General features: G+C 37.4%; 1 protein-coding gene across 2 annotated transcripts in view; it reads left to right on the top strand.

Annotated features, from left to right (window-relative positions):
• Positions 1-17,034, top strand: part of LOC106879176 (beta-keto L-gulonate decarboxylase) — a 129,583-nt gene that overhangs the window by 107,869 nt on the left and 4,680 nt on the right. The window contains exons 1-7 of one of the 2 annotated variants that reach the window (XM_089354466.1): positions 4,962-5,315; positions 5,589-5,804; positions 10,007-10,105; positions 10,685-10,758; positions 11,593-11,694; positions 13,026-13,094; positions 14,681-14,767. In XM_089354466.1, coding sequence (XP_089210592.1) covers positions 5,729-5,804; positions 10,007-10,105; positions 10,685-10,758; positions 11,593-11,694; positions 13,026-13,094; positions 14,681-14,767 — 507 coding nt within the window. In that variant the 5' untranslated portion in view covers positions 4,962-5,315; positions 5,589-5,728. Of the gene's footprint in view, positions 1-4,961; positions 5,316-5,588; positions 5,805-10,006; positions 10,106-10,684; positions 10,759-11,592; positions 11,695-13,025; positions 13,095-14,680; positions 14,768-17,034 lie in introns of those variants that run through there. The other variant, XM_089354467.1, reaches the window with a different exon arrangement.

Consider the following 17,034-nt stretch of genomic DNA (forward strand, 5'->3'; position numbering starts at 1 on the left):
CATTTTTTTCACTGAATTAAAAAAATTTAATTTCCATCATTGAATTTATCTGATTTGATTGATGTGTAAATGCTAATAACTATTTTTATTATTAGACCTGGCAGAATTGATAGCATGCCAGGTGAAATGCTTAGCAGAATTGCTAGCATGCCAGACGAAATGCTTAGCAGCATTTTGTCTGTCTTAATATTCTGGATTCAAATTCTGCTGAGGTTGACTTTGCCTTTCATCCTTTTGGGGTCGATAAAATAAATACCAGTTGAGCTCTGGGATTGATGGAATTATATTACCCCTCCCCCAATATTGCTGACCTTGTGCCAAAATTTGAAACCATTATTATACCTGTGTTTGTTTTATATTAAGACTGAAAAAATCGACCTTGTAAGAAATTTTGAACCTGGGTTTGCACTCTTAAGCAAATTTTGTTCCTGCACTTATATTCTATAGATTAACTATTGTGGAACAGGAGCTGACAGGGTAGAATATCAGTGTCTACAGTTCTGACAACAAATGTTCAGAACATTCTTTAATGTGGAATCTGAAATACATTAGGAACAACAAGAGGAAGAGAAGCAATTCGGATTGGCTGGGGAGGATGTGATATGGTGGTATGCAGCTTGTTATTTCAAAGGTGTAAGAAATATTGGGCAAATGGCTGAGAAAAGAAAATTGCATTTTGTTTCTGAATGACAAAAATATACACTTCCATGTGAGAACAAATATATATTCCTGTTGTTGATTCAAAATCGATTACTTTGGTTAACTGTGTCGTCACTTTAAAGTTTACAAGCAAAACAACCACCATGAATGACATTCTGCAGATATGCATACTGCTCTTTATTTGATGATATGTTGTGACAGAGTTGTGCAATTTCTCTGGGTGTGCATCCTTGATCATCGGTTAGAGGATACTTTCTGAGGCACTCTTTTCCAAGTTTCATTATGTAGCTTACCTCATGTATGCTTTATCTATACATGAACTTTGACACTTGAAGGGTTAGTGGATGTTGTTGCATGCATATGATGCATCATACAAATGTTTGAATCAATGTTAAGACTTTGCTGCCTTATTTTCCTTTTAATTAGAGACAAAGTATTTTAGTAATAATGTTGAAATTTCTGGTGTTGGCTTACAGATTTCTTGTTTTGACAAAATGGATGGATCTACTGTAGTATCTCATCAAGTAACCCAAATGTTTTTTTTTTGTATTTACTACAGATTGTTTGAAGCTAACTTTCTTCTTACATCTCAATCCCTGAATCTTATATTTTTATATATATATATATATATCATCATCATCGTTTAACGTCCGCTTTCCATGGTAGCATGGGTTGGACGGTTTGACTGAGGACTGGTGAAAGCAGATGGCTACACCAGGCTCCAATCTGATTTGGCAGAGTTTCTACAGCTGTATGTCCTTCCTAACGCCAACCACTCAGAGAGTGTAGTGGGTGCTTTTACGTGTCACCTGCACGAAGGCCAGTCAGGCGGTACTGGCAACGGCCACATTCAAAATGGTGTATTTTATGTGCCACCCGCACAAGAGCCAGTCCAGGGGCACTGACAACGATCTCGCTCGAAAATCCTTACACACACACACATGCACATATATATATATATATATATATATCATCATTGTTTAACATCTGCCTTCCATGCTGCACGGGTGATTGTTTGTAATGGCTGGTCAGAGAGTGACCATTGGTTACGTATCTATAAAACATTTAGTTGTATAGGTGACTTATCAGACTTGTTGGCTGGAAGTATATAACCTGTGTCTTTTACTGTAACCTCAGGTCAACCCAACCCTTGTGAATGAAACTAGGGAGACAGAAACTATGTGGAAGCCCATTGGATAGATTGCACCTCTAATCTAAAAGTTTAATCATGTCCCACTATCTACTGCTGATTCTGTCTGAGAATTACATTAAGGGTGCATGTGTCTGTGGAATACCCACCCACTTACATGCAAGTAATTCAGTTAAATTTTTTCCCTTCTCATCATACATCATCACCATCATCATGATATTGACATCTACTTTTCTATGCTTGCATGGATTGGGCAGAATTTAATGAGGCAGCTTGTCTATTGCCTGAGGCCCTTCCTGTCACCAACTCTCCCCCCCCCCACCAACTTGTTTCCAAGTAAGGTAATAATTTCCCTGTGGCCAGACATATTTATACAGAAGACTGGAAATGATGAAACTGCTTGTATGTCAGTGACACTCATTTACAACTATGCTATGCCAAGACAAGAAGAGACACATACACACTCACACACATATGTACATACATATATACATTTATGATGGGCTTCTTTCAGTTTCTGTTGCCAAATCCACTCACAAGGCTTTGGTTGGCTTAGGGCTAGGGTAGAAGACATTTGCCCAAGATGCCACATTATAAATTTAAAGTGTAAATTGCTGAATTTGCAAAGCAGTTCTAAGAATCTCATTTCAAACATCAGTCTGATAATGGGGTTGATTTAGTAATCGTAAAAAGCGTCATATCTGTGACTGGAATAACAAAATTCTAGGACTATAAAATTGTTCATCTGTTGAAGAGAGGAAACATGATGCAAATTTTATAATTAAGACTTTATTATGTGTTCCCACATAAGATTCGTACAGCGTAACGGGTACGTTAATGAAGCAATCCAAAAAGCAGGAATCCCCGGAATCCCTGGGTGCATAGAACACGCAGTTGCCATCTGGGAAGCTATCACCTGTGCAAAACAACTGAAGAAAAACCTGCACATTGTCTGGCTAGATCTTGCCAATGCATATGGATCTGTTCCACACGCGGTAATCAGAGCAGCGATGGACTTCTTTTGGATTCCAAAAGATGTTCAACGAATGCTCATGTCCTACTACGACAACATGAGGATGAGATTTACAGCAGGAGAGTTCACAACGGAGTGGCAACGGCTAGAAGTAGGTATTGCAGCCGGATGCACGATATCAGTCATCTTATTCGTGCTAGTCATGGAGATGTTACTAAGGTCAACAAACTGTGAGAAAGCTGCTATAAAGACACCATTAAGGGCTTTTATGGACGACATCGCTCTACTATCGGAAAGTAGAGAAGCAGCAGAGGGAACGTTAGAGCGGTTGGATGAACTGATAGGATGGGCAAGAATGAAATTCAAAGCCAAAAAATCTCGAAGCGTGGCTTTCGTGAAAGGAGTGCAAGAAGAAGTGAAATTCAGGATAGGAGGTGAAGACATACCAACGGTGAAAGAACAACCAGTAAAGAGTCTCGGCAGATGGTATAGAGACTTATTAAATGATAAGAAGCAAAAGAAAGAGACACACGAGTTAGTAGAACAAGGATTGAAGGCAATTGACAGAACAACACTGCCGAGAAAATTCAAATGTTGGATACTGCAATTTGGACTGTACCCAAGGATAATGTGGCCATTGCAAATGTACGAAATAGCCTTGAGTAGAGTAGAAAGGATAGAACAAAGATGCAGTGTGTTTATCAGAAAATGGCTTGGTCTGCCGAAACCACTCAATACATCTGCACTATATGGAAAACCCGTGCTGCAACTTCCAATAGCATCGCTCACTGAAGAATATAAAGCAGGAAAGGCGAGGACAGTAATGATGCTAAGGTATTCAAAAGATCAGAGCATCCGAGAAAACCCTCCAAAGGTACGAACAGGGAGGAAATGGAATGCGGAAGAGGCAGTAAACAGGGCGATCGGAATACTAAAACATGCCGATATAGTTGGAGCAACGCAAGAAGCAAGAGCCGGCCTAGGGACGAGCAGTTTCAGGCCATTTTGCAAGAGCAGTGTAAAAGAGATGAAAGAGGCAGTGGTACACGAAGTGAGAAAGGCGGAATGTACATTTGGTGCAATGCAGTCAACAGGGGCAGTGCCTGAGATGGGAGGAAAACGTGGTCAGTCGCAGAATCTCATGGAAGGAACTTTGGGCTTGGGAACAAGCAAGAACAGCCTTCCTGATCAAGTCTACCTTTGACGTTCTACCCTCACCGGCGAACTTAGTTCGATGGAACATAAAAACAACCGATGAATGTGGATGCGGGGAGAAAGCGATGGTGAGACACGTTCTGTCAAGCTGCAGACTAGCACCAGAAAGGTATACATGGCGCCATAATCAAGTCCTTGGCGTCATAAGTGCAGTACTCAAGGAGAAGATCGAGGGATACAACAGAGTAGAGTACCCCAAAGTGGAAAAGCGCAGGAAAATATACTTCCAGAAGGAGGGAAAAGGACATAAGATCAGGCCTCCAAATAAAATATATGAGATAGACGAAAGATGGAAGGGATACTGGGAGCTGGCCACGGATTTGGGAAGTCTAGCAATTTTTCCACTTATAAAAACAACAAAAAAACCAGACTTAGTCATATGGAACACAGAACGGAGAATAGGAATCTTGCTAGAGCTGACAGTACCATGGGAAGAAAACATCGACAATGCAGAGAAGCGAAAGGAGAAGAGATATGAAAAACTAATCGAAGAGTGCAGAGAACAGGGATGGACTGTCGAGTACTACCATCTGGCAGTGGGGGCTAGAGGCTTCGTTGAAAGAAAAATGACAACGCTATTCAAGAGAAGATTTGCGTTTTCAAACTCGGAACTGAGAAAACTGATAAGGAGGATACAGGAGGTGGTCGAAAAAGCCAGCTTCTATATATGGCTGAAGCGGTAAGACCGAATATGGCTTGAAAGTCATAACATGTCTAGGTGAGACAGGCTGACACTGAAGTGGCTTCGCGCCCTCCATTGTCAGTTAAAGTTCAGACAGTGTCATGTGACAACTTGCTGGGGCCTAGCAGTGGGAAGTTTAGACAGTGTCATGTGACAACTTGCTGGGGCTGCCTACTGGACCCTAGCAGAGGGAAATTTAGACGGTGTCACGTGACAACTAGCTGGGGCTGCCTGCTGGAGCCTAGTAGCAGATATAAAAAGGGGAACTTGACATGACGATCAGTCGGAGGCTGACACTCGTTGATGCTGCATCGAAGAGGCCAGGGAATAGAAGAAAGACGACATGCACCCAACACCAGAGCTGAAGACACCTCCGAAAGGAGGGGCCCCGCCACGTCAAAACGGTAGAGGAGTAGGGGCCGAAACCGGACGTGGTTCCTCCTGATGATGTCTTGAGCTAACTGGATCCTTCCTATAAAGGAGCTGTTGTGGTAGCAGACCACGAAACATGGTTGAAATTCCTGCGTAAAACAGCGCACTGTGTTCCAACGCATAACATTCAAGATCAGGGTCATGCAACCTCGTATGCAACATTTGATAAAATCTAAAAACGACTCGCCGAAGCAACAGACGAGGTATTTGAACAGTTGTTTCTTCGCCTGCAACTTTTAATAGCTATAAAACACAAGGGAATGCAGCTGCAGTAGCACATGGCCCACATAATATTTGTTGGAGGAGTAGGATTAAGATTACATTCACACTTTACAATCAGAATTTTATTCGCTTCCTGCTAATTTCAATAAAATACTGTTTATTAACTTATATGTAATTTGGGACACGTACAAAAAAAAAAAAAAATTTTTTTTAACAATAGCAGAAATGTTCATGTATTTATTTTTTGTTTGCAGGCCAACATCCGGGGATTCATAAAAGTTAGGAAATGTCACGTTGCTTTTATCTCTTGAATATCTTTCTTTTGAGTACATGACAAATAATATTATCAATAATCAGTATCTTCAGGACAATAAGGCAATCACATACTAAAACGATGGCAGTGGAATTGTCAGATCCTCCATCCATAAAATTGCCATTAAAAATACCCGACGAGGCTGAGTTAGTTTCAGGTAAATTTATTAATTCATTTTTAATTCCAGGCTATTCTGCATTTTGTTGATTATCGAAATATTTATGCTCATTGAAGAATCTCATATACTGAATTATTCCAACTTATTCGGTTAGAAAATATAGTTACAATGCCTGTTAATTACATAACGGTTTACGAAGATGTTACCGGTAAATAAATTCACTAGAGATAAGAACGAAATTTGTCTAGAGCCTCACTATACCGTCTTATATAAGAGAAAATGGTATATTGTAGTCCTAGGTACCCCTACAAAGATGGGACAGTCACAGCTCGAATTCCTTTTATCAAAGTTTGACCTAGGGTGGATAAACAACACCGACAACTCGGCAGTAGTCTGAAAGTAGTTAATATTTAAACGTTGACAGAAAACACATTTTAAGTATCAAACCATTCTTAGCATTACTTTAGTTTTACATGCTATTATTGTTTAATATTTACACAAAACGCGACACAATTTTCAGGGTTACCGTTTTTTTTTTAAGTATTTTGTATCGATATTTTTTAAACAAATGCTAATTATATCACGTGACTGATATCAAATTTTTATAACAGTCCAAACAACACAAGTCAGTCTCTTTCACTCGGTTCTATGAGCAGACCCAAGGTGAAAAGCATCTTCGGATGTGTTAACAAAAGTATCCTTCCTTTCCCTTTAGACAGTAGTGTTTGAGGGAAATTTGGCTGCTATCGCAGCTCGAACAAATACACAAGGGCTCCCTCATTGAATCGTAACTTCTCACGAGAATATAAACACAGTTTTAATTGTAGAAAGACGTGATATGTTTTTGGTAAGGAGCAAAAAATGTCAACTAAACGTATTATTAGTTTTGTCATATCGACATTACGTTCCTTGTGTTAAGTAGTTGAGATAGTGGCCCAATCTCCCTCAAAATCACGTTTTCGTTGTAGATAAAGACTTATCGGATAGTATAATTGCTAGAAAAAGGAAAGAAAACAAGACAGTCATGGATGGAAGTCCTTCGACAATAGCTTTTCTCTATCAGTGATAACCTGGAGCCAAACACATTAAAACAAGTTGTACACGAGTGCGTTATCGTCTGCTCCAGTACTAAAATACAAGTTAAAAACTAGCGGAGTCATCATTGTTAAAACCAAATGAATTGGAGCAAGTAAAAGACAAAACAAAATTTTTAAAAATTAACTGATTGTACTACATAAAGAAGAGTACAAAATATCTGAAGTAGTTAAAGTTTTATCTGTAGATTAAACTATAATTAAATCAAGTGGCTCTAAACCGGTACGTTCCTGAAACTTGATCTGCTTGACGAAAGACAAACTGACAAACTTTAAAATGAATGCAAGTACGGTGGCTTGCAGTCTTTCTTGTCGCACTGCCTCCCTACAACATGAAATAAAAACAAAATATTATACAAGACAAACGTAATGGTTTCAGCAGATGAAAGCGGTGTAATTAAAATTGAGACAAACAATAACGGGGAATGTAAAAATTTAAATTGGTTTTTCTTAAACAACCGAAACGAACGAAGGCTTTGCGTCACCTCTAACTTTTTATTTTTTGTCTATTATTTTTTTCCACATTAATCTTCAGGTTTCTAAAGTTTGAATACTAGAGATTCCAATTGTGCAGAAGAAAACTTCAAAACTTACATTTTTGTCCTTTCACCTCCCCTACTAACAAGATATACAAAACACTTATCTTGAGAAAATATATCCCCTACAAGTGACAGTTTTAATTTTAACCAAGGGAAATATTTCTTACTGTGCATACATTTCTCTATCTTTTCATCATATTATATAAAGTACATTTCGAATTTATTTATTCCCATCACGAAGTGTATACAGTTTTATATTACATTGACAAAAAAAAAAAAAACGAAAAATAACTGAGCACACTAAACGTTTGTTCTCTTCAGCAGTAAACTTAGTTGTAACAGTGTCCTTCAATAGCTTATCTCCTGCAAAAGATAAGCTATTTGATTTCTCTCAGAAAATTCCCCCCACAAAAGAAGTGGGATCCTAAATCCAAGGTGCCATGTAAAAAACATTGGTGTGGATGTTGGTGCCACATGAAAAGCTCTGGTGCTGGTGCCAAGTAAAAAAACACTGGTGATAGTGCCATGTAAAAAGCACCCAGTATATTCTGTTAAGTGGTTGGCATTAGAAAGGGCATCAACCATAAAAACCAGGTGAAAACAGACAATGGATCCTGGTGTAGCCCCTGGCCTTGCCAGTTCCTGTGAAGCCATCCAACCCATGCCAGCATGAAGAACAGGTGTATTTTAGCACAGTGCACTAAACGACTTCAGCAGACATTTATTATCAAGTGGGTAATTAAGACTGATACAATTACAAGCAGACGTAGAATTTGAATTAATTTATTTGAAAAATATTTAGTATCATAATTTCCAGTGGAACTAGACAAGTCTTTATCTGCTGCATGGCTAGCCCCAAAGTTTTATTAATGATTTTGTGATAGATAAGAAGCTTGCTTCCCAATCACATGGTTTCAGGTTCTGCCCCACTGCGTAGCTTTGTATTCATTTTGAATATTTTGTGAAAACATGTCTGGCCAAGGGAAAATATTCTTTTCTACGCTAGGCACAAGGCCCAAAATTTTTGGGGAGAGGTCCAGTCGAATCCATCAACCCCAATACATATTGGTACTTAATTTATCAACCCTGAAAGGATGAAAGGCAAAGTCAACCTCAGCAGAATTTGAACTCAAAATGTAAAGACAGACAAAACACTGCTAAGCATTTCGCCCGGCGTGATAATGTTTATACCAGCTCACCGCATTACATAATGATTTCAAGTTTTTGCCAAAATGGCAACATAGGGGAGAGGAGTAAGTTGATTACATCGACCCTAGTGCGTATTTAATTGACCTAGAAAGGATGAAAGGCAAAGTCGATCTCAGTGGAATTTGAACTCAGAACGTAGCAGCAGATGAAATGGTCAAGGGAAAATATTACCTTGCTTGGAAACATACTAGGGTTAGCAACAGGGTATTTGGCTGTAGAAAATCTACCTCAGTAAGCAATATCTGACCCATACAAGCATGGAAAAGTGGACTTTAGAATGATGCTATTTGTTCTCACACACTCTGCTGAGGACATGCATAAGCTCGCAAGGAATGAAGCCAGTATGCTCCGCTGGATGTGTAATGTCAGTGTACATACATGACAGAGTGTAAGCACTTTGAGAGTAAAGTTGGATTTAAGAAGCATCAGATGTGGAGTGCAAGAGAGATGACTGTGCTGGTATGGTCATGTGTTGCGAATGAATGAGGATAACTGTGTGAAAAAGTGTCACACCCTAGCAATTGAGGAAACCTGTTGAGGGAAGAGGTAGACCCAGGAAAATCTGGGATGAGGTGGTGAAGCATGACCTTCGAACATTGGGCCTTACTGAGGCAATGAATAGTGACCGAGACCTTTGGAGATATGTTGTACTTGAGAAGACCTGACAAGCCAAGTGAGACCATAACCCATGGCCTATACTAGTAAGTGTAACCAGCCCACTTATAAGTACCCGTCATTCGTTGGACATTAAACTTTGTTTGCGAAGACCTGTTGAGGCAAGTGAAACCAAAATTGCTGACAAGGCCGATGATAGTACCACCTGATTGGCACTCGTGCCAGTGGAACGTTAAAAGCACCATCCAAGTGTGATCGTTGCCTGGGCTGCTGACTGGCTCCTGTGTTGGTGGCACGTAAAAAGCACCATTCAAGCGTGATCATTGCCAGGGTCGCTTAACTGGCACATGTGCCAGTGGCATGTGGTAAACAACATTTGAGCATGGTCATTGCCAGTACCACCGGACTGGCTCCCGTGCAGGTAGCACGTAAAAAATACCTTTTGAGTGTGGTCGTTACCAGAACCACCTGGCTGGCCCTTGTGCCAGTGGCATGTGAAAGCACCCACTACACTCTCAGATTGGTTGGCATTAGGAAGGGCATCCAGCTGTAGAAACTTTGTCAGATCAGATTAGAGCCTGGTGCAGCCTTCTAGCTTACCGGTCCTCAGTCAAACTATCCAGCCCATGCCAGCATGGAAAGTGGACATTAAACGACGACGATGATGATGATGATGATGATGAAACCCAAACTGAAGAATCTAAAAGAAATAAAAAGTTTACTATATAATTTATATTTGTGTATTGCAAGCTGATTATTGTGTATTTTCAAACCTTTATTTCAGTTTTGTCCAAGGGGTTATTAAAGAATTTTCAAGATGTGTCTGTCAACATTGTTGACTGCCCTGATTTGAGAGAGAAACCATTTCAATTGGCTGCTGAAGGTAAACCATATTTATTTATACTATTTAACTTTCAATCCTTGTTCATGAACATCACAGCAACAAACACTATCGCCACAGCTCTTCTTTTTTCTTCTCTACTCTTCCTCATCCTCTATCCAGGTGGTAGACTTAATTCATCAGCAGTCCTTTCACCTGTAAGCATTTAAGGTCAGATCTCTAGTCTGAGGATATCTTCTTTCTATTAGTCATTGTGGCCTTGATAATGGTCATAGACTCTAGACATCTTCCTCTGACAAAGCCATTAAAAAAACAGAATACCAAAATCTTCATTGTCATACATTGTTTCCTTTTCTTCCCCCTCACCTATCTTCTCTTCTAGATATCCTTATATTGGCAGAAGAATATGCTTATGTATTAATAAGAAAAAATACTTTTCTTTTCTTTTTGGAGTTGATAAACTCTGTGAATATTTTTAAATGATTAAAGAAAATGTTCAGTAAATTAAATTTCTGTTTAAGGATCCATAGCTTTTGTTTTTTTAGCTCCTTTCTTGAAAAATGTGAGTGTACACTTCAATTTAAACCATGACTTCAGTTAGTTTCTGTTTTAACATTCCAGGTATATGCGGAAATCCTTGTGTTGCTGACATTGGAGGTCCTCCTTTTCTTCTTCCCACTGTCCATAAAGAAAAGGTTTGTTCTTAATTATTTTAAATTAGTGAAAGTAAACTAAACCTCCAGCAGTTATCCATTGTTGAATGACTTTTTAAAGCACTTTACTACTTATTGAATGTATTCTGCTAATAATGAGCCATGGCTACATGGTTAAGAAGTTTGCTTCCCAATCACATAGTTTTGGGTTCAGTCCCATTGCATGGCACTTTAGCACTTTAGGCAGGTATCTTCTACTATAGCCTCAAGCTGACCAAAGATTTGTGAGTGGATTTAGTTGAGGGAAACTGACTGAAAGAAACTTGTCGTGTGTGTGTGTATGTGTGTGTGTGTATATATATATATATATATATATATACACACACACACACACATATATATATATATATATATATATATACACACACACACATATATATATATATACACACACACACACACATATATATATATATATATATATATACACACACACACACACACACATACATGTGTATGTATGTGTACATTTGACTATAGTTTTAAATGAGCATTATCATCATCATTCAAGTGGTGTTACATGTTTCTAATCTTCCATGAAAACATGTCCAGCCATGGGAGAAATATGTATCTTGACTGAAAACACCTTTTGAGTGTAGTCATTGCCAGAACCACCTGGCTGGCTCTTGTGCCAGTGGCACGTGAAAGCACCCACTACACTTGTACAAAAGTATTTTTAACTATTGTCTCAACTCTTATATTTGAAATTATTAAGGAATTGAATAGTTAAATAGTTTTGAATTATTAAAGAAATGAATATAAATGTATGTAACATGACAAACTATTAAATAATTTTGTTTTTGAATTTTGTTACAGATTTATAATATTAAAACAATATCTGAAATTTCTGGTCAACAAGATGGATTTTTCATTGGTGCTGGAGCTGGCCCAGCTCATTTGATAGGGGTTAATTCTGAGGTAAGTATTCTCTCTTTTCATTTACATGTGTGTGTTTGCACAGGCAAAGCTGAGTTGTTCTGGGTTCGATCCCACTATGGGGCACCTTGGACAAGTGTTTTCTACTACAGCCCAAGGACAACCAATGTTTTGGAAGTGACTTTGTTTGATCAAAGTTGTACAAAGCTCATTGTGTGTGTATATGTCTATGTAAATGTTTACATTCTGTGCTTCTCTAAAAAAATCGGTCACATTATTGACATTAATGTCAAAGTTTGATGGTGAAAGGTTTGATTGTACCACCTTATGGATCCTCCTTCTTGGTCTCTTCAACATAGCTGAATTCAAGAGAGGTGAGACAGAGAGAGAAACTGCCCCAATAATTGACTTGTACTTTATTTATCAACTCCATAAGGAGGAAAGGCAATATTGACCTCTGCAAGATTTAAACTAAAAGGGCAGAGTGTCTGAACAAATACTACCTACAAGGCAATCTATCCAAGTACTAGGTTTAACATAATTCCTTATACTCCACCTCCAAAATATGAAGCCTTGTGTCTATGTTAGAACTCATTTTTATTAACTTTACATTGCTTCAGTATCAATTCAATTAGTTATAACTCTCCCCCATATTTCACACTTTGTGATTAAAAGCAAAATTCAGCAGTAACAAAACAAACAAACAAATAAAAAATATTCTAGAAATATCTAAATGTTGCAGTTAGATCATAGAAGAGCCATTGTAGCCATTTAAAAACACACAAAATTTGCTGAATTCACTTTTCATCTTTTTCTTGAAGTGTGAAAATGTTTGTTGCATAAGTGCAATCTGGTTACTGATATGCATCTATGGATGGGTTGCAGTTGTGGCACCAGCATGAGAAAAATTGTCATGTCCTTAAAGTGACTAGAGTCTTCTCAATCTTATGCGGTCTCTGAACAAATGCCAGTCACTTCACAAAGTGTATTGCATATATCTTATTGTGGCACCGCTGCAAGCAAAGTTGTCTTGCCCTTTGTGGAATTAAGGAGCCCTCTCTACTGAATGAAGGTGTGAGTAGAAGGGAGTGATGACCAAGAATGTGACAGGAGAGAGTTTGAGTGCGTGTGATGTGAGAAATAATGATGGGATGGTAGGATTGGGGAAAAGGTGGACAGAGTATGACAGCTATATGTTGGTTCTTGGTAAGGACATCAAATAGAAAAACAGCATGAGCAGTTTGATGGGATATCAATAAAGATGTGTTACTGTAAAAGAGAGCAACTGGTAGGTAGTGATCTACCATGATGTATTTATAACTGTACTTTAGTGTCATGGTGACTGATGATGAAATCTATGAATTATGTTGTAGATGATGTGCAATGTGAACCTAAATAAACCAGATGGGTGTCAGACTTACATCGCAAAGGTCAATCCTGAGGTGAGAAGTTTTTAAAAAAATTACTGAGGATGTTGTTTCTCATATTGCTGTCCCTGTTGTGATTGTTGTCACTATTGTTGTTGTTTTGTTGTGTCCTTTGTTGTTTAACTCCAGGTCAGCTCTTACTGAGCAGATTTATCAAAAGAATTTCCCATCATGATTATCCTGTGTTTTTTTGTTTTGTTTTTAAGTAGTGGATTACCATTCTTAGAAGTACACAATGGTAAATGTAATTCATTACTTGAAGTTTCCAAGAATGACACAAGTGGATGCATGTTTGAATGTGTTTTAATTTCCCAAATAAAGACTAGAGAAATTGTCTTTCATCATGGTGGTATTTTGCATGGTTAGGATGCAAATATCTGATATGCAGTAGAATTATTTTTCTTCAAAGTGTAGGTACCATCTTTGATCAGTAAACAAAGGCTGATTAGTCAGTAGTGACAACAAATAACTTTGTTTAGTTCCTAATTCACTGTGATACAGTATTAATGATAGGATGCATTTAAATTTTCTCTTTTACATCAGTATCCCTATATCTTTTTAGCTGTAAATTTACACTGTGTTGAAGCCTTCTGGATGGCTTTTGTACTCCTAACCACTTAACCATGAAAGGAGTAGTGTACATTGGTGACCTTAGAGATCTTTATTCAGGGCCTCTACAGAGAAAAAGGGACTCTAGAATTCAAAAGAATCTGTATGGGAAATAATGTCAATAAAATCCAAAGAGTTTTTCTAGGTGTCAGTATGTGAGGAGTAAGGTAGGTCTAATGTTTCAGGAGACCTCTGATTTAGCAGACCTTTCCAATCCTCACAGCAATGAAAATCTATTGACACTTATGAATCCTTTTTGGAGAATATGGTAAGCTTGCAGTATTAGATGGGATGAGATGCATATAATTTGCCAGATGTGCATTCTATCTGAATGAAATATTGATTATGTAACAGTTTAATATTAAAAGAATATGGAATCATAAGCAGTAAATGTTGAAAAGAAGACTTGTTTAATAAATTGTTGATGTATAATACTTTCATCATAGTTACTAAATAATTGATTAAAAAAATACTGTATTTATAATGAAAATTTTTCTTCGTTAAGCATTATTATGACTTGGGGTGATAGAGTATAATCTATCAACTGGTTTAATGCCACCATCTGTCCATTAAATGTTTTAACAAGGTCCACTCTTTTGCAAGTATTTGGGCTATTTCTCTGTTTTAAGACTAACTTCCACCCTTCCTTCCACCTGTCTTAGAGGCCCTGAAAAGTGTCATGACTCTACCATTCTTCCCATTTAACCCTTTAGCATTCACATTGCTGTGTCAAATGTAATGCTCGTTTATTCACATTAGTTAGAATTAATCATGTATTATCCTATAGCTTTGAAATTTTGATGAAGTAACTTTATTTTTAGACTGACATTGTTGGTTTGGTGGAGATGCCAGACCTGGCCTGTTTGAACATAAAACATGTAGAATATTTTGGCTGGATATAGCCCATTTAAATGCTAAATAGTTAAACCATTAAAAAAAGCATTATTATAATGATTTGTTTCTATCTTTTTATTTGAAATTTTCATTTTTAGAATGGTTGCTTTAATCTAAAACAAATTGAACATTCAAGTTTTATGTTAATGGCTAATTTACTTTGCTGTGAAGGTAAACAGGGAAAGGTAATAATTCTTTTCACTTTATTATCAAATCACACAAATATTATTTGATCCATTCCTCTAACGCAATTGTTTTTTTAGAATGAATGTTTTATTTGTAGACAATTTTTTTCTCTTGTAAAAAATAAGTATAAGAAGATAAAATTGAATTTATTTTAGGATTTTGTAATAATGAAATATTTGGAGAAACTGGTTCTAAAATTAGCATAAATTTTATTGTTTATAAGTTTTAAAAGGAACATGGAGTTGTTGTCATTGTCATCATTGTCACTGATTTACATTTACTTTTCTATGCTTGTATGAACTGGGTGATATTTCTGAGGTAGTGTTTTATGGCTGGAAGCCCTGCCTATTGCCTCTCAATTTAGTCTTCTCTTATGACATACAGGGACATAATGTACCTATTCTAAATCTGAAATACACACAGTAAAGGTTTTAAAACACACATGAAATCATAAGCAGTGAATATAAAAAAGACAAAAATTATTCGCTCTGTGTACAGTGAGATCTGAAATAATAATTTGTTTGATAGTGTTACATTGAGAAGCAGTAAATTTGATTTATAATGTTTAGATATAGCAGATGTGCATCATCATCATCACTGCTGCGACTGCCTTTAACATCTACTTTTCCATGTTTGCATGAGTCAGATGAGCAGTTTAGAGAGTTCATTACAAAGTAGGGACAGCTTTGATAATGTATAGGTTGGGTTTATATTAAAATGAAGAACCACGGATACTATTTTACTAGTTTAATAATTGCAAAAGTTCTTAACTAGGAACAAAAGAAACTCTACATCACATTTGTTACCCAGAAAAGGTGTTTAATAGGTTCCGATCTTTTGTGGTTTGGTGGGATGTGTGGTGAGGATTAGTAGTTGATTAAGGTATGATGAATGTGCAGAAGAAATTGATATCAAGGTCATACATGAAATGGAGGGTCTATGAATTGGTTAGATGGCTTGTTAAATGTAGTTGATACTTGCTCTTATTTAGGGTGACCTACTTAGTGCTTTGGAAGATGTCAGTGAAAGTATAGTAACTGGAGCAAGTAACAGTGGAAGAGATTCAGCTGGCAACAAAAGGATTCTATCTTTCTTTCTCTCTGTTTCCACAAAAAGATTGGATGAAGCTCATGTAATGTGTGAAGTTGCTTGCTTCAAAGATCTGGGTAATGATTATACATATATGAAGGCTGGAGAGAAATAAGACAGTTATGATATGTTGGACCTGCAGTGTTAGTTAAATTGCATGGAAGACAGAACATGTAGGCTTAGGGAGTAACTCGATATCAAAATCTTCAGCACAAGAAATTTCTGCACTGGTAGGTATAGATGCATAATGAGAATAGGTGATATGCATTGAAAAAAAATATAAATGCAATGTATTGACAGAAGTATTTATGGAGGAGGAAGACTCAAGGAGGATATGAAAAGTGGTGAGATTAAATCTGAGGATATCGGGTCTTACATATGAAGAGTTGCAGGACAGTTGAATGGCAATTTAACAAACTGCTGACTCATTCAACCCATTCTATCTGGAATATCAGTTGATGAACTGTAACTATTACCAATAACAGATACATTTAGGATTTTATTAGATTTTATCTGTTATTGTGCAAGGGCTGAGTAAATTAAAATTTTTTTAAAAATTATTTTTTCATTGAACAACCAAATAGAAACAAAATTTTCTGGAATGATACGTATTGGAAAATAGGTAACAATTAGTTGATCTTGAGGATTATGATGCCAATGTCAACAATTGCAGTTGCTGCTACTGCTGTGTTCTATAACTATACAATTCCTTCTTCAAAATGTCACTTCAGCGATATTTATGGCATTGTAAACTGTAATAAGAAACAGCTTCACTAATACTCTTTTACTTGTTTCAGTCATTTGACTGCGGCCATGCTGGAGCACCGCCTTTAGTCGAGTAAATCGACCCCAGGACTTATTCTTTGGAAGCCTAGTACTTATTCTATCAGTCTCTTTTGCCGAACCGCTAAGTTACAGGGACGTAAACGCATCAGCATCGGTTGTCAAGCGATGTTGGGGGGACAAACACAGACACACAAACATACAAACACATACATATATATATATATATACATATATACGACGGACTTCTTTCAGTTTCCGTCTACCAAATCCACTCACAAGGCTTTGGTCAGCCCAAGGCTATAGTAGAAGACACTTGCCCAAGGTGCCACGCAGTGAGACTGAACCCAGAACCATGTGGTTGGTAAGCAAGCTACTTACCACACAGCCACTC

Source organism: Octopus bimaculoides, chromosome 6 (genome assembly GCF_046866305.1).
Source record: "Octopus bimaculoides isolate indiv1 chromosome 6, ASM4686630v1, whole genome shotgun sequence".
NCBI classification, from domain to species: Eukaryota; Metazoa; Mollusca; class Cephalopoda; order Octopoda; family Octopodidae; genus Octopus; species Octopus bimaculoides.